General features: G+C 43.6%; 2 protein-coding genes across 4 annotated transcripts in view; one reads left to right on the top strand and one right to left on the bottom strand.

The window, feature by feature from the left end:
• LOC116387853 (phosphatase and actin regulator 1-like) overlaps positions 1 to 17,652 on the bottom strand; it is a 45,694-nt gene that overhangs the window by 18,193 nt on the left and 9,849 nt on the right. For 2 of the 3 annotated variants that reach the window (XM_031855280.1, XM_031855279.1), the window contains exons 1-2: positions 3,085 to 4,237; positions 283 to 447 (exon numbers count right to left, since the gene is read on the bottom strand). In XM_031855280.1, the coding sequence (XP_031711140.1) occupies positions 283 to 447; positions 3,085 to 3,427 (508 nt within the window). In that variant the 5' untranslated portion in view covers positions 3,428 to 4,237. Of the gene's footprint in view, positions 1 to 282; positions 448 to 3,084; positions 4,238 to 17,652 lie in introns of those variants that run through there. The other variant, XM_031855282.1, reaches the window with a different exon arrangement.
• LOC116387845 (zinc finger protein 569-like) lies at positions 7,975 to 17,610 on the top strand. The gene is made up of 7 exons (XM_031855270.1): positions 7,975 to 8,054; positions 8,269 to 8,468; positions 10,744 to 10,845; positions 11,241 to 11,336; positions 11,561 to 11,671; positions 11,947 to 12,070; positions 12,174 to 17,610. The coding sequence occupies exons 1-7, from the start codon at positions 8,030 to 8,032 to the stop codon at positions 14,273 to 14,275; spliced, it is 2,760 nt and encodes a 919-aa protein (XP_031711130.1). The 5' UTR covers positions 7,975 to 8,029; the 3' UTR covers positions 14,276 to 17,610.

Raw genomic sequence — 17,652 nt, forward strand, 5'->3', positions numbered from 1 at the left:
GGGGAATATGAGCGGGGTGGGCCCTGCGGGGAAAAAAAAAGGCGTGCGCTGTCCCCCCCCCCCCCCCCCCCCCCCGAAAAACACTGGCCTGTAAGATCAAAGGAACTCTAAAGAGACCGTTTCCAATTATGCTGAAACTCAATTCTTTTTTTAATCTTTTGGCCAAAAGGATTTACACCGCATTTCTTCCCACGACCAGACGCCGGTATGACATCACCGGGTTGTTTGATAAACATGACATGTGTTGTACCATCTGTAGAATTAGAAAAAAGAGACATGTACCAGCTGATGTCTGCTTGAACTTCTCACTCTTCTTCTTCCTCCATTTCCAGGGCTTAAGGAGGCGTCCCAGAGTGGCAAATTTGCTCCGGCGACGGATGGGCGGAGTGTGGGTGCCGGAGAGCAAAGACTCTGAACGCATGGCGGCCAGCCTCTCTACTTCCTCAGCTGTAAGGGAATACAAAAAACAAGACAAACAGGGTCTATGTTAGGATGCAGAGGAGGTGATATTCTGGTACTCATGCGGGAGAGATAGCAGTAAACGCAGCAGACACTTTTGCTCACAGAGTTCCAAGCAGTTAGGAGCCCGTGCCAAGTGGCCCCCTGAGTCCCCTCGTGACTGGACGAGGTTTGGAGAGGATAAACAAACCTGCGGATCACATAGCATTAGCTCCGAGCCTAAACAGTTTGAGGCTGCATCGCACCGAGCGCCAGGCAGGCCACACACACACACACACACAAAAAAGGAAATCTTTCTGCTCCTCATTAAATATTCACAAGGCCCCAGCTCGTTAAGACTTTTACATACCGTTGGGTATCAAAAGAGTTTCATTCTAACACGAGTTATTAAATGAAAACGTGAAAAAGGCATGTCGTGTTTGGAGAGATGCTGCGATCCAGGAGTACAAAACAAGCGGGACTCAAGCGGGACTCACTGGGAACGGATCTAAAAATAGAGCAATGCTAGCAGCAAACAAACCACGGTGGGCCTTTAGAAATGGACGCGTCGCAGACATTTAAGGTGTATAAAAAGGAAGTAGCATGCACCGACAGTCAAACAGCTGAATGCGACCATCTTGCAGGAACAGAAGACCGGCAAAGCATTCACTAAAACTTCATTATTATAAACGGCACTCGCAAGATCATACAAAAGGCTTCGGTCAACTCGGAGAGTCTTAATAATTGCTGCTTTTTGGAGTTTGCCTCACTTGCATCATCTTTTTGCAACCTTAGCACAGTGTTGCACTGCCAGGCGCCAAGATTTCCCACCTTGTGAGAGCAACGATTACCCAAATTGAATAGTGATGAAAGCAGACACTTTGAGTCAGACAGGTTTGAGTCTGTGCAGAATGCGCGGACACAACTGGGTGACTATAACGGAAAAGAAGTATTCCAAAAAGGGCCACGTTCTCATGCCTGGGTCTGGAGTCCAGATTGTGTCAGATCATCACCCATGACATGCTGTCAGGGAACTCGGTTGTTTTTTTTGTCAAACATTACATCACATTCGTGGCGTTTGCCAACACGGACGTGTCACTTTTGCAGGTCGATGACAGCAGCAGGGTAAACAATGTGACAGTAACGCAGTGGAAATCAGCCCCGCGGACGCTCTGGTGCCTCGGAGCCAACACGTCTCGGCACCATGCCGCTCCATAAACAGCTCTATACAGACAGTGCTGATTAAATCCAGCGGAGAGCTAAATTACTTCATTAGGAGGTCCAAAAGCTCGAGGAAGACAAAATCAAAGCCGAGTGACATCCAACAAAGCGAGCAGCAACCAGCTCTATGATAATAACACACTTTTATGAACCGCAATAAAATAAAATTACAACAAACACTTCTTTTTGGGCCTCCACGCCTTAACGCAATGCACATCATATTTGGTGCATTCTGGGTAGCTGAACCATCTGCGTATTCTCTATACGCAGATGTAGCCAACACGGTCGCCCGCGGGGACCACGTGAGTCGCCCGCAGGACATGTTCTAAAAATAGCACTAGTCATTATGGAGCTCCGTCTAAAATTGTAGTTGCTGTTCTTTTTTTAAATCCTCGGAACAGGCCGCGTTTAAATAGGTATGTGTAGCTATACCATCATTGTTGTGGAAATCATTCTTAATAATTATTGTGAGGAATAATTAACCGACATGTGATCAAACAGTCTCTTCACATATATTATTATTAAAAGGTGATCTGTGCAATTTTGTTATTCAGGAAGTTTGTATCAAATAAGTAGCCCTTCGTACTACTCGGTACCCTTGAAGTAGCTCTCAGTTTAAAAAAAAGGTTGGTGACCCCTGCTCTATAGTCTGTGTCGGTGCCGTGTGTTTACTCCCCCCATCTTTCTTTTACTGGACCATATCCAGGCACAGAAACACACCCACACAACCAAGAATGTCTACAACTCAATTGCAAGGTGATGTAATCAATCACAGTCTTGACACAATCCTGACAGAGGGGAGAGCAGCTCAATCTGCAAAGTAAAATGGGGGGGGGGGGGGGGGGGGAGAAAGCTCTTCCAAGTATCCATGGTGATTAAAAAAATGCTTTCGTGACATCCAGCCCAGTTGCATACAACCTGCATTCTCCACCACTGGAACACTAACACACCGGTGTGGCTGCTTGTCATTTATAAAAAACAACACTTGTTTGCATATCAAGATGGCTGAGTGATGATGTAATGACACTGACCTGGAAATGGCTTTGTGCACACAGCCTGCACAGCTTCATGTCATTTTAAATCACACATAAATACATTAAAGAAATACTGTAGCTTCCATAATAAGCTACATAATAAATAGATTATTGTGTGTGATGCAAACCAACCAGCAGCAATTCAATCAGAGCCCAACCCCTGCAAGAAGTTCTGATCCAGTCAGAAGCAGTTCCCACAAACGGCAACAATGAATCAGTCGCGTTGCGTCTAAAAGGCACATGACTCACTTGAAACCGTAACTAGCAGACACATCATGCAGACGCAAAGCACTGAGCGATATGGAGCCCGGTGGGGCCCATCGGCAAATCATGAGCACGGCAGCACCGCGGGATGACGCCACGGCCCCGGTGCTCGAGCCTCTTTACTCACCGTCCTGCGTGTCGTTCCCGCGACTGCAATTGCTGCAAATGTGCTTGATCTCCTTCCCGATGTGGCAGTGGATGGCGAAGGGCATGTTGTTGTTGTGGTGCTGGTGGTGGTGGTGCTGCTGCTGCTGGTGGTGGTAGGTGTTGTGGTAGTTGTGGCTTTGCGGATGCTGGCCGTGTCCTTTCTTGTTGCCGAGGGACATGATTTTGACCAGGCTGAACGCCGCCTTCTTCTTCTTCGGCTTCTCCACCGCCACGGGCGTTGCTCGGCACCCCGTGGCAAACCAAGTGCCGTGCATGATGGTGGGCGCGGGGTCCACCGTCGGGTAATTGGCCGTCTTGAACATCGGGGTGGTGGGGAAGGGGGCGCGAGAGCAGAGCAGTGCTTCTGTGTGAACGACGGCGTGGCTTCAATTTAAATAAAAAATTAAAAAAGGCCCATCAATTGAGTCGTACCTGACCTGCAGTAGCGGCTTCCATCGAGCCGAAAAAAAGCCAACAGCCGCTCGTCTCTGCCGTGTCGCCCCCACACACCTTTACCTGAGATCCCGGTAACGTGCAGCTGCTCGGCGGCGCAATGCTAAAGTCGCTGCTGCTGCTGAGAAAGACAAAAAAAAGAAGAAAGAAGCTCTGCTGCCGGATCCAAGCGAGCTAATAATAAACCGGAGAGTGAGTAGTGAGCGGCAGCGACTACCTCTCCCTCCCTGAGCTGCAGACTGCAGTCGTTTGTAGCTAATCCGCGATTAGTGGAGCCGAGCAGGGAGGGCCTGTGATTGGCTGCCCGGTGCGCTCCTCTAATAGGCCGGCGTTGACGGAGGAAAAATTGCCCGTCTGATAATAGGATCCCAGTCTCTGTTCTTTTTTAACAAGTTACATTACATGACAAACCATTTTCTGTATTTTTAAAAACAATAATAACCACTACGACGTAATACATTTCATGAGCATGATATTTGCACAAAAACAGTGAGTTAGGATGTGCTTTTTATCTAACCAACATATTATTATTTAGTCAGAGGAGTTAATTAATCTGAGAGACAGAGTCTAGTTAATCATTTATTTTAAAAGGGAATATAGCCAAACATTAGAGGATGAAAACGCTGCTGAACCAGATTCAATTAATATATTAACCAATTTCCTGCATTTCTGCATTTTACTACTGTATTTTATTTCTTAGACTGTTTTTTAGTGTTTTAATGACTGTTTTTATTGTTTCAATGAATGTTCTTAATTGTTTTTAAATCTCCTTTTCTTTTGCCTTATGTGTTGATGCTTTTAATGGCTTTACGTGGAGCACTTTGAATTACCTTGTTGTTGAAATGTGCTATACAAATAAACTTGCCTTGCCTTGCTGATGCTGTTATTGATTCCTTTAGACAGACAGGTCATTATTGAGTCTTGCAGACTATAGCAAGTACAGGTACTATGAAATCACTCGCTGTTTAATTTTGTGTGTGAAATACGAGCATGTGAAACAGTTGCAGTTCAAAAACTGATTACAAAGGACAAAAAGATGAAGGGAGATTTAGAAAGTCAGTTTCAAAGTAGCTTGAGACGTGAATGCAAAAAAACGACAGCGTCTGTCCAATAACAGCAGACGAGAGCTCAAAGAATTCAAATCAAAGAGAAAGAAATGCAGCAAAGGGGCTGTAATCAGCGATCAAGAGAGCTCAGCACTTCAAATGAGTAACAGCAATTAAATATTCTTTCTTCACATCACAAATTCCAAACAGCAGCCAAACACCAGTCGATCCCCGGAGCTATACTGAGCACATTTTTGTCGGTAGCTGATAACATTAATGGACAGTTATCGAGCAGTGAACAGTGGCGGGCTGCAGCTCACTTCAGTGACATCAAAGCCGTCTCTGAAATGATGGACGGAGGCCCTTGTTCTCACTCCCACCACGGTGCAACGCAGCAGCTGCTTCTCCTCGGTGCAAAGTTGACCTCTCTAATTCCAAAGTTAAGGAAACTGGCAAGAATGGGGATTTTTTCTTTTTTTGGGGTTATGTCTGAAACATGATATTTTGCAGCAAAGAGTCAGAGGTCAACGTACTTAGGACTGTTTGTGAGTGAGAGGGTATAAGAGGCTTTAAACACTCAAGAAACACATGTTGCTGTCTCACTGCACTGCTAGTTTCATAAACAAGGACATCGTTAATCTTCCTCTCCCTGTTTACTCCCCTCGGTGAACATTATCCTGCCTACAGACCTTGGATTATCTTAAAATGCAGGCATCGGTCTCAAAAGTATACGTTGACTTGCACGGGTCTACATCCTGTTAAGTTTGGGGCCCACTTTGGCCTCAATTTCCTGTTAGATCATTCTTACAAGAATCAAATAATTGAAGCCACAAGACAGGTCATTTAGCAATGTGGCTCTGAAACTTGTGCGTCACGCAGCACTAATCAGTGCTACAGCATATCACTTGGCTTAATTCACGAGAGAAGAAGGAGAGAACATGACCTAGAACTTCAGTAACAAAATAAAACTTTATCTTTGAACCGATTGTTTTTGTTTTACTTTGAAATCTTTCTATTCCTTGTGTCTGCTCTCTCACTGTCATTATCTGTCTCACTGTGCCGGTAGTACTTCTATTTGAATGGCGAGGAGATCTGATTCTAGACATATGATGTTAGGCTTGTTGTATTCTGCGCTACATCATTAGTACTATCCCATTATGTATCAAATCGCAACACACTTTGCTTTTATTTTACTCTGATTTATTAATGCTATTTCCTTTGGGTTCTTGTGACCCCTGCTGTCCATGGAGGGAGGATCTATTTTTCCTTTTGTCTTGTTTTTGTTTTGTTTTTTAGGTGTAAATGGGCTGGCTCAGGAACTGTTACTGATGTAGGCCCATTCAGTACATTATGTGACATTGTTCAGTATTAAATAAAGAAAAACTACTTTCAGAAATATTGTCCTGAAATTGGTGCTGTTGACCTATTTGGATATACACTAGAATCTAAGTAGTACATAGTAGTGCGAACAAACAGTTAACGTAAGGTCAGACCTGGTCAGATACAATTTGCAAATAGCTTCCACTTCTGTCCTGATCACAGTAATCATAACTGATCTAATCAAAGAAATCATTTGATTAGAATCTCTGGAGTGTTTCTGTGTTGTGTGGTGGTTTTATGTTTGTGTGTGTGCGACACTAATTCAGCATTAGAACTCTGGGATCTTCAGTGCCGGCCTTCACAAACGAAGTCTACTTTTCATGCGGTTGAAAACATACCTGACACGTGTCCCAAACTGTCACAGTAAACTTAATCTGACGCGGTAAACTCGCCCCAAAACTGCTAAGAAGTATTTGCCAATCCTCCCTGACTCACATCTGATGGACATGTTGGCTCACCGTGTTGTTGCCATGAAGCCTCAGGGAATGGTAGTTCTTACGCACCACTGAAAGAAAAAATCAAGGAAAAAAGGCTTCCACTACACTTAACAATAAAATAAGCTCTAAAAATGGGGGACATTTTACTCGAAAGAGACTTCTTTCATACTTCTGATTCCGGTTGGAGCTGGTTTCCATGGATGGTGTGCAGGTTTTAGGCAAAACTTCCGACCGAGCAGCCTGTCACTACAAATCTGCTGTTCATGTTCTCCCTGCATCTATCCGTCTCTTCCCATCTGTCATTCTCTCTCTGCATTATTATCTGTCCTAGTCTCTCAGAGTTACACACACACACACACACACACACACACACACACACACACAGTAGCACATTTCCTTGACACAATCTCAAAGAGAATTAAGGAGATGGCAAAAGTGTGTTGCCTTTTTTCCACTTTTCTGTATAGGGGAAGGTGAATGATGACTTCGGCAATTATAATCTGCAGAGAGGGTTTTCATGCGCTTCTTGCCCACCCTCTCCAGCATTAAGCTCAATCGTCTCCCCCTCCCCGAGAGGCAGCAGAGTAATAACGCGTCACGATTATGTAAAGTCAACAGACTGCAACACTTCAGGAGAGAAACAGTGATGTATTAGTTTTTAGTGAAAAGAAAAATCAAACACGAACACAGAGCAGGAGACAGGCAAACGTCAAACAGAGACGACTTTCCCTCTTGACATTAATAATCACTGCGGATATAATTGTATATATAGATGAAGACTGTGAACAGATGAGTGCTCACTTTTGATCTCCGTTATAATTCACTCTCGCCTGTCTGTTCCTCCCCTCCTCCTTCATGCCTGGCCCTGTCTCACTATGTTTGACAAGTTTTGAACGCCAAGGTGATAACACAACATATCAAGTGCTTTTGATATTTCACGTGACAAGTATATCTACCTTATCGGGAATTGTGACCGAAAAATGACACAAAGAAACTTCAGGAGCTGTTGGAGTCTTTTGATCATTTCCAATGTGGTTTCCAACAACCAGTACCAAACATTTGTGTGTGTGGTATGTTTTGGTCATATAGGGGATCTCTTATGTTATTTCTAAAACATCTTGAAATAAATAAAAATGCAAAGGCACATTCCTACTATTTTTGCAATTCTTCTTTTTAAGATGGTAAGGTAAGACAATTGACTGAGGTAAATTGGACAAAAGTTTTCATATAATTCATGTAGTTCTATAAAAAAGGATATTTTACAAAAACTACAAAGGTCCATAAAGACCATAATGTAATCGCCAGCATGACAGTATAGGCTAAGCATAAACCGTTGTTACATTACATGCAGCGACCATTTATTCCGCACGGTCCTCGTGTAATAAATTGCTGCAAAAAAAATCCCAAAAGCCCCAAAAGAAAAGCACAGTGATTGTTGTTGCACTGCAAGCTGGCAGTGCTTGTTACAATGTCGCCATCTAGTGGGACAATATGGTAGCAATCTATTTCACATCACGTTTGTACGTAACGACGTAATGCGTGCACTTCCCAAAGCCGACTTCCGGTCAGATGGCTGCGATGTTAGCAAACAACCATCTTCATTGCCACAATGAGCAAGCTATTAACGGACCATGGTGAGTGTTCGACACTCGACTAAACCTATCATCAATACAGTTCACCACGTCAACGATAGATGGAAACAATATGTTAGAAAGTGATGTCACAGGGCGCATGTTAACGGAAACAGTGCGGCGTTTTAGTACCTCACTAAAAGTGTGTAACGTGTGCGGTTTATTTTTTCTCCGCCTCTTCACTGTCCCCTCACGGTTTTAACATTTGTTCCCGTAGGCTTGCTCCCCCTTTCCTCCCTCCGTCTGCTCGTCCCCCCTCTGCAGCTCGTGTCGGCAGCTCTGCTGGAGGTCGTGCAGCAGGGAGCTGTGATGTACTACGGTCTGCTGGAGGAGTTCGTTACCACGATGTCGGAAACGGTCCCTGAACTGCTCACGGACACAGAGAGAGTCGAACTAGCTATGGGCCTGCGTGCAAAGGTGAGAATAAACAGTGTATGAAAGTAGCAAGATACATTTACTCAAGGGCTGTACTTAAGTTACATTTAGTATTTAGTATTTCCATTTCATGCTACTTTATACTTCACTACATTTCAGAGGGAAATAATGTACTTTTTACATCTCATCCACGGTTACTTTGCATATGATTATCAATAAATAATATAAATCCACTAATAAATGATGATATATTATTATATTACTGTGAGGAATTTAAGGTTTAAAGCTCCTAATTATGGATATAATGTGATACAGTATATTTACTTGTAGGAGTCTGGTCATTCATGCATTATAAGTGTCTGTGAGAGGGGGTTTGAGGAATGTGCTGGAGCGGGGGTTGTGTGAAAGTGGCTGCTTGAGGTGTTAAGAGTAACAATGGGGCATAGGCCCAGGTGGGGCTTGTTGGACTTCAGCCAATCAATGAGCTGATCAATGAGCTGAGGAATGAGCTGAGGAATGTAACTCTGGGGGGGACAAAGGGTTTGAAGCGCTGGGGGATTTCAGATCTTCTGCTGGCCACCGAGGAGGCCGACCAGCCTTCTGGGTGGCTCGGATTGGATCTCACCTTTCATTTTATATATAGGTTTGTTTTGTTATTAGTGGTGTGATTCGGTTTGTAACTGTCTGTATCTGTTTTTATGCTTCTTGGATAATAAATCCATTTGATTTTTACTTTAACCTGCTGTTGTGTTTTGGAGGCGATTGAGAGCACATGGCTGTGGGGGGGGGGGATTTCTCCCTGTGTCCAAAAGTTATGGCCATAATATTACCCAGCAGCAGGGGCGTCGTTAGGCCTATTAGGCCTACAATGTTCTTCAGCCCCCCCAAATAATTTGGCATTATTGGCTTAAAAAAAATGTCATTAAATTAAACTATTGTTTCTCACATGGACAAGTTATTTATAACTCTAACATGCTACATATGTGCGTGCGTTCTGGTTTGTATGTTTTCTCCCCCTTCAAATTACAATCCAATAGCCTATCATCATACTTAACGATATAAAGTTGACACTGTCAGATCCATTCTCCATCCATTGTGTGCGGTCCCTTTAAGAATTAGGATTTGGGAGTGACGCGGATATGAAAGCTAGTTTATCCGTCTTTCCTTTACAAGCAGGAAAATTATTTCTATCTCTTTATTTGAGAAAAGTTCATATTTGCGTTGAAATTCTGTCTCTTGTGTTATCATATACTGAATGCAAGCAAAACTACAGAGCAAAATCACACTCTTTCTGATTGAACCAATCTATGAACGGTCTGAAACAATGGATATCCGCGGCCCCAAACGGGCCCCAAAAAAAATTGCCGCACAAACATGCCACTCCCCTTGGGGCTAAGCCCCCCCTTTCTTTGAATCCTAGAAACGCCCCTGCCCAGCAGTATACACAGTAATCCAAATCAGCTCCACATATACCAGCTGCAACATTAATGCATCAACAATTACAATACAGTAATAAAGAATAAAGATTATTGTGAAATGGGACATTCTGCATAATTATAACGCTGAATACTCCAACTTGAATATGATTTGGACACTGTGGTGTTGCTGTTTTAATTAAATTAAAATATCTGATTACTTCCACCACCACTGAGAATAACATCCTAGTTGTCTTGTTAATTGTGGAGTTTTGCTATTAACTTGTCATCTACTGTCTAGAAATATGCTTTAGAGATGAAGTACTTGTCTGTTGTGGAACGTCATTTAGTGAAGTTACACCTACAGTTTTGAGATTCTATACTTGAGTTGTTTTTGTTTGTTCTGCAACTCTACACTTCTGCACCACTACGTTGTACTTTTATACTTCACTGATATATCAACAGCTACAGTTTCTTGTTACTCTTCAGAAAAAAGTAATAATAAAGTTAAACACGAAACCTATCATGATTTTATAAGATATGAATTGTTCTTGATTAAACTGCCCTCCACCTCTACCAGTTATGATAAATAAAGTACTATATTTAATACTATAACACAGGCAAAGCTCATTCTGCCCAATAGTTGCTTTTACTTCTTACATTTAGCTGATAATACCTTTGTATGTTTTTTTGTAATGCAGACCATTGCTACTTTTTTAGAATTAACAGCAAATTAAACTGCATCCTGAAGCACCATAAACACTCCACTTCACCATGCACAGACCCGTACTCTGCTCACACATCTAATCCTTACACACTGTATGGTACTGTTGGGGTCTTGCCGCTCAGGGCCACACCTCCACATGTGAAGAAATTGTTTTTGTCTCTTGATGTTTGAACAGGTGGTGCTGGAGTTGTGCCGCAATGAAGATTTTGCCGGCCCGCAGGCCATCCAGCCTCATCTGAGCAGAATAAACACCCACATTACGAACCGGGATGAAGAGGTGGGGCCTCTTGTTAAACCTCCATCACTCATTGGCTGCGTTCCAAATCGCATACATTCTCTTTTTACTTCTAGTACACACTGCAGCTGCCCTTAAGAAGTACGTGCTGTTGCATGCAGTATGCATACAATTAGGACATACTACTTTGTTATAACATTGCACCTTGAACTTTGACCCTCTTGCTCATATATCTGCTGCACAGAGAGAATTGTGGGTAAAATGCAACCGGATGCATTAAAGGACATCCTGGTATTTTGGCATAATGAATTTGACATAGTAGTTATTGGGACACACTAGGTATTTTTCGAGCATACTAAATTGTATGGTGTTATGGGTATTGGAACGCACCCTATGTTATTTGCATTTACTTATGTGTGTGTGTGTTGTTTTTTTAGACCACCAGCTCTGAGGTAAAATATTCAGTTACAAACTTCCTGAACCTTGTTCACACTCTGATGGAAGATCGATGCCAGAGAGATATCTTTTATCAGGTGAGTTGGTTTGTACTTTATCTTTTAATTATCAAGATTATGTCTCATGAGAAAAATGCTAAAAAACTAATTAATAAAGTCGGTTTCTCAGTTCTTGTCATTATATGCTATTTGATTTTATTCAGGTTGGTTAACTGTCTTGATGATCTCGATCTCTTGCAGTATCAAAGGGGCCTTCCAGTATTTTGTGAAATGTAACAAACACTTTTCCCTTCATTCTGTAGAAAGTCTTTCCGACAGTGTTCGGCCCTCAATATGACTCAGCCCTACAGGCTCTGATGAGAAAGTTCCTCTTCAATCTGCAGAAGCTGCTCCCTGTTCCAGACCTTGAACAAGTAGGTACCTGACAAACAGCAACCCTGGGACAAGTCAAGCAAAAATAACTAACATTTATAACAGTTTCAGGTATGCAAGTAGATATTGCTTTAATATTTGTTAGAACCAATTAAATATTAATATTGTTGCTCCTTCCTACTTGTTCTCTACAGAGCATTCGAGGCAATTTGAGGGACGCTGTTACAATAACAAGGAAATTAACAAAATATATTAACTAAAATGCAAGAATGAGAATAAAATTAAATTGATTTGAGCTTTTCTGCTCCATGTCAAGACTTCCCTTTGGCTCAGTCTCTCCCCTTCCATCTTGAAAGAGTGCGCAGACTTCATGAGTCAACCTGAGCCCCTGAATACGCTTATTCAGCATCACAAACATCACGGCCACCAAGTCCCACAAGGTAATATTATCGCACAATTCCTAAGTGTCTTCCGTGTTGTTAATGTTTCTTCTTTTAGTTCCTGAAAATAATTAGTGTTGTGTTTTGTCTTTCTTTTTCCCAGCCTTGTCCTCCTGCGGTGATGAACGCATCCTCTCCAGCCTGTCCTATCACCTACCAAACAGGGACGAGGGGGAAGCACCCGGCGGGGAGTCAAACAAGGAGAAAGAAGAAAACTTTGAGGAGGTCAATTCTGAACCGATGAGGATTATGGAAAGAAATGGGGGGCAGCATGTTGATGATCTGACTGAAGACCGAGGAGCCTCTGTTGAAGTAATACTCCCACCTTTTGACGACATGGAGTCTGACGATGAAGACGACAAAAAGAAGTCCCGACGTTTGAAAACTGGTGGTAGGACGTCCTCCAAAGCCTCCGAGCGTCTTGTTTGTGACCAGGGTTTTGGTTCCCCGAGCAGACTAAAGAAGCACAAGATTACCCGGAGCGGTTGCTCTGCAAATACGACGAGTCAGCCAGATTCTGCGAGCCAAAGTAGCTTTTTTGAGAAGATCGATTTGCAGGCTTGCGTCGAGAATAACTCTTCTAGAAGTGAGAATGAGCTTTCATCGCGGCCAAGCGCCACAACACATGAGAATAGTCTCCCAAACGACGAGCAGCCTCTCGATGACTCGAGTCTCGTTTGTCATGTTTGCAGCAAGGTTTTCACTTACCCAAAGAATCTTGACAAACACCAGAGGACCTGTGTGGTCAGGAGTAGAAGACGAGCAGATAAGACCAAAGAGTCTTTCTTTATTGAGGCTGAAAATGTTGTTCCTCAGGAATCAATAGCTTCTGACTCGCCACAAGAGCAAACGTGTAAAAGAAGCAGTCGTGTCAAACAGTGCTCCACGTGCGGGAAAGTATTTATTTGTTGTGCCGACTTGACGAGGCACATGAGATGCCACACCGAACAGAGTGCTTACCTCTGTTCTCAATGTGGGAGAGACTGTGACAGCTACGAGGACTGCCAGAAGCACCAGGAGGAAACAAAGCAGCGTTCTCGGGACAGTTCGTCGAGCAACGCGGGGAAAAGGAATCAGGAGGACATCTCAACAGTCCCGGATGCATCTACCAACTCACAGGCTAAGTCCCCCATGACATGTCAGGAGTGTGGCCGGAGGTTTACATACTACAAGAACTTTGAGAAACACCAGAGCAGATGTTCCAAAAGGGCTCCTCGGAAGAAAAGGCAGACAAGCGCAAACCACTTAGTCATCGCCGCTTGCAGTTTCCGACTCGACGCCGACGCCAATGCTGAGGCGAGTTCCGAAACGCAGGAAAGAGGCACGGCAAAAGCTCCCACCTCTCCGGACGGCTCCCAAAGGTCCAAACCTCGCGGCATCAAGTGCGCCCTGTGCGAGAAGAACTTTCCAGAACTCTCCCTCATGAAAAAACATTATTCCAAGGCGCATAAAGTCGAAGGCTCATACCCGTGTCCTGTGTGTAAGAGGACTTTTGTGAGGCTGTTCGAACTGATTCGACACCAGCAAAACAAAAAGCTGTACCAGTGCGGCACCTGCAAGAAGTGCTACGCCAATCCAGTTGTGCTGAACGATCACGAAAAAATACACGCCGTGAGTGTGACGCCACGCGTCTGCGAGACGTGCGGGGAGAGCTTCAAAACTCTGGCCTGTCTGATCCTGCACCAGAGCGAGCACAGAAAGCAGCAGCCCAACGTGTGCTCCTACTGCGGGAAACAGTTCAGCACCAAAGCCTCCCTGAGAGCGCACACGGTGAGGCACACGGTCAGCTACCCGTGCCCCGTCTGCGGGAAGAAGTTCTACCAAAAGACGTACCTCAAGTGGCACCTGTACAAACACACGGGGCGGGAGCCGTACCTCTGCGACACGTGCGGGAAGGGCTGGCCGACCGCGGCCCAGCTCATGGCCCACATGGTCCAGCACACGGAGGAGAGGCCGTACGAGTGCGAGGACTGCGGCATGCGCTGCAAGAGGAGGTCCCACCTGATGGCCCACCGCAGGGCCAAGCACATCGGGCTGCGGCCGTTCACGTGCGAGGTGTGTGGCAAAGCGTTCAGGTTGAACGGCGTGCTGAGAAGACACGCGATGGTTCACACGGGGGAGCGGCCGTTCCCGTGTCCGCGGTGCGGCAAAGGGTTCATGAGAAAGTCCCGCCTGAGGGAGCACAGAGAAAAGGCGTGTGTGTGACGACATGCTGTTCGTGGACTAGCACTGCACTGAAAAACTCTACCAGTGCATACATCAAATACATGTACAACTTCTGTCATCGGCTGTGTCTCAATGCTGTATATGTATGATGACTTTTTTTTTTTTTTTTTCTGTGAACTCTTTTCATTCACTGAGAATGAAAAATGACGGAGCTGACACGATTTGTCAACAGAAAACGACGGGCAACTGTTTTGGAAATTTATCCGTTACTGGTCTACTTTCACACTAGTGGACAGAAAACATCCAAAATACACATACATACGACTATTGTCTATTTGCGTCTGTAGTCTGTTTTTATGGCTATTGTTAACATATATTTTCAGAAGACTTGTAATACATCAAATTACTGTCTCAATGTAAGTAATCAACTTGGGGGAGTTTCATTGTGCTATCTATTAGTTGTTTTTTATATCCTATATTCTCCTGTGGTGACTCCTCTTAAAGGGTTTTACATTAACTGCTCTTCCATTGAAATGTCAGGCTGCGCAGAAACTTTGCGGATGCCCGAAGCAATTATAAGATAAATCGAACCAATATATCCTTTACTTAAGTAAACCACAATGTAAAAACGTCCCATTACAAGTAAAATATATACTTGTGCAGAAGTATCGTCGTCAAACTGCACTTAATGGGCCCCATTAAGAGTTTTATTATATTTTTATTTTGGTACATTTTATTGCATAGTAGTGGTGCATTCACATGTAATCAGTTGTAATCTACCGGTAGATCTATTACCGGTAGATTACAGATACAGTTATGAGCAAAAATAGTTATTTTTTTCCTTATGCAGGTCATAGAGAACATTTCTGGTTGGTTGGGGTGGAGAAGTGAATGGGGCCACATCGGGAGCTATACTGCTGCATCCGTACCAGAAGATTTCAAATGACTCATACACTGTGTGGATCATTATCCAACAGTAATCTGTTGGATAATATCATCAAACCATGGACGACTAATGTATTACCCGATAAATCGTTTCAGCACTAACGTCTGCACACGGATCACCCTGAGCAGTAGAAAAAGCATTGCTCCACCAGAGAGCAGTGGTGCTCCAGGGACAGACCTGTAGTTTATGTGCAGTATCTGTAAATGAATCCGTTCTTAAACATGCTCTTTTCACAGGCCACATGACGTACAACACATTTTCTATGCGAGCGCGTCCAGCTGACAAAATGACTTTTAGAAGTTGTTACGTATGAGAGATGCAACTACTGCTCAGTCTTTCATTAGGTCTGTTGTCTCAAACGTCAGACCTTTCAGAGCCCTCTGTTTAGGATTTCCCCCTCTGCCTGCTAATTAAGAAACAGTGTCGCAGGCGAGGTGGCAGAGGGTGACAGACAGCAGCTTTATTTGGAGGAGGGGGGGGGCGCAGTAGGGATGCAATGACATTTGTGTTAGTCATGTTTAATGAAATAAAACGCGATAAGGGAGAAGGGAACGCTGTATGCTTTGCTATTTCGAGTCTGTTGAGAGGGACAGGATGTGCTTCACTAAAGCACGTTTTGTGAGTAATGCGGTTTGCTTACGTGCTCACAAAAGTCACGCTACTGGAACGCAAGCGAGTGGAAATTGGAAAAAAAACATAAGAAATCCCACAAAATGAGAGCGATCTTCATGTGGGCTCTGCATCGCTCTCTGGTAGGCAGACCGTGCCACTCCTCTGGGACATTCTGGCTGTCTCTCATGTCTGCAGAGAGATTTTGCTCTTGACTGAAACCTCCATCTGTCCCGCTCGCTCTCGATGAACACCACAGTATGATGACTACAGAGATTTATGCCCTTCTCTTGCTTCTGAAGTTCAGACTAATACCTCGTGGTCGCAGGCACAGGTAGCTCCACATTATAGAACATTCCTGATGAGCCATGACTGCTTCTCAGCAGACCATTTTACAATGATCCACACAGTATATGAGTCATTTTAAATCTTCTGGTATTGATGCAGCAGTGGCTCCTGATGTGGCCTCAATTACCTCTTGACCCCAACCAAGCGGAATCCAGACCAAAAACATTCTCTTAGAATATCCATAACCTTCATGAGAAGAAAAACAAACTGTCAGGTTAGTAGAACTCTTTTGCTCCTAATTGTATCAGTCTTGGGGCACCCTGGCAATGTCTCCCCATCTCTCTCTACATTTATATGATTCATTATTTATTTAAATATGAAAACTAAGCATTGTGTGCTTTTTACTACCTGCCAGAAATATAAAATCCTACACATTAAGCCCTTAAGTTTTATGTAATCTATTAGAAATGTGTCTATAGAAGATCAATTCTACATTCTGTACGATTCACTGGAGAGAGGCGCTAATTGTCCCCTTCGTTCGACGTCGTATAGCTTAATTATTCTGCCTCTTTAGATCCTAAACATTTACACATCCATCGTCTATTTGTCTGTTTTTAAGATTGCCGGCATAATTTACCATAATGTTCTGTGTAGAGCACACACTCTACATCTCTGTTTTATATGAAGAGGTTCATACCAAAATAAGGTTTATACAAAAATGAATATTCACTCTTTATAGAATGATGGCAAAACTGAACCGTAGAGTTGGTATGACTAGATGGTAACTAATACAGAAGTCTTAATTCAGTTCTAACAATACCAAATAATGTTTTTCCAAAATGGAAAGTAGCATTTGGATTATAATTTTATTTTTGGAAATGATAGAAATATTGACGAGGGTTTTGAAGTGCGAGAGCCAAAATGTGTCCTGACTTTCATCACATGGTGCAATTTTTGAAGGACTGCCGAGTGGTGCAATGCAGCTTTGATTGAATTGAGTCCCAGCTTTGCAGCAGCGTTGAAGGGATTCTGACTCTGTAAAGTCTCACACTCAGCACAAATGTCCCCAAGAGCCGGTGCACTGCTATTGGTGACGCCAGCAACGAATGCCATTCTGTAGACATTCATTATATCCACATAATGGATGCCCCCAGTTTGTCCCCCAACCTGCCCGACATTATCTTGCTGAGAATATACATTTTGTTGTCATTGTTTAATATTAGAGATGAGGCCCCACCTATCATTTTGTTTTGTCCCCTTGTACCCAACAGAATCCACTGCAATGCTTTAGAGTCAGTCAAACCAGCATGAGGGAGTAGCAGTGATTCAGGCGGAGCGTAATTGATCCTTGGCAATGCTGCCTCTCAGATTGCAGTGGTATCTTTACCCCTCTCACTATAAATACCACCCATGAGCAACGTCGTCATGCCACTTGCTTCAGGCTTTTGAAGAAAAGGCGTTATTTCTCAGCTGCACATCCCTGCCAGGAGCCTTTCCCACATTTCTACATGAGAGAGAGAGAGAGAGAGAGATATAGATATATATATATAGATATATATAGATATCTATATAT

This window comes from Anarrhichthys ocellatus, unplaced genomic scaffold, assembly GCF_004355925.1.
Source record: "Anarrhichthys ocellatus isolate YVR2014 unplaced genomic scaffold, GSC_Weel_1.0 scaffold15, whole genome shotgun sequence".
Taxonomy (NCBI): Eukaryota; Metazoa; Chordata; class Actinopteri; order Perciformes; family Anarhichadidae; genus Anarrhichthys; species Anarrhichthys ocellatus.

What these genes read in the sequence shown, in the direction of transcription:
- LOC116387845 (XM_031855270.1), top strand. Translation starts at nt 8,030, where the DNA reads ATGAGCAAGCTATTAACGGACCATG. An exon ending in CAAGCTATTAACGGACCATG is followed by an intron (nt 8,055 to 8,268) that starts GTGAGTGTTCGA and finishes TTGTTCCCGTAG; the next exon opens with GCTTGCTCCCCCTTTCCTCC. An exon ending in CTGTTCCAGACCTTGAACAA is followed by an intron (nt 11,672 to 11,946) that starts GTAGGTACCTGA and finishes CTCCATGTCAAG; the next exon opens with ACTTCCCTTTGGCTCAGTCT.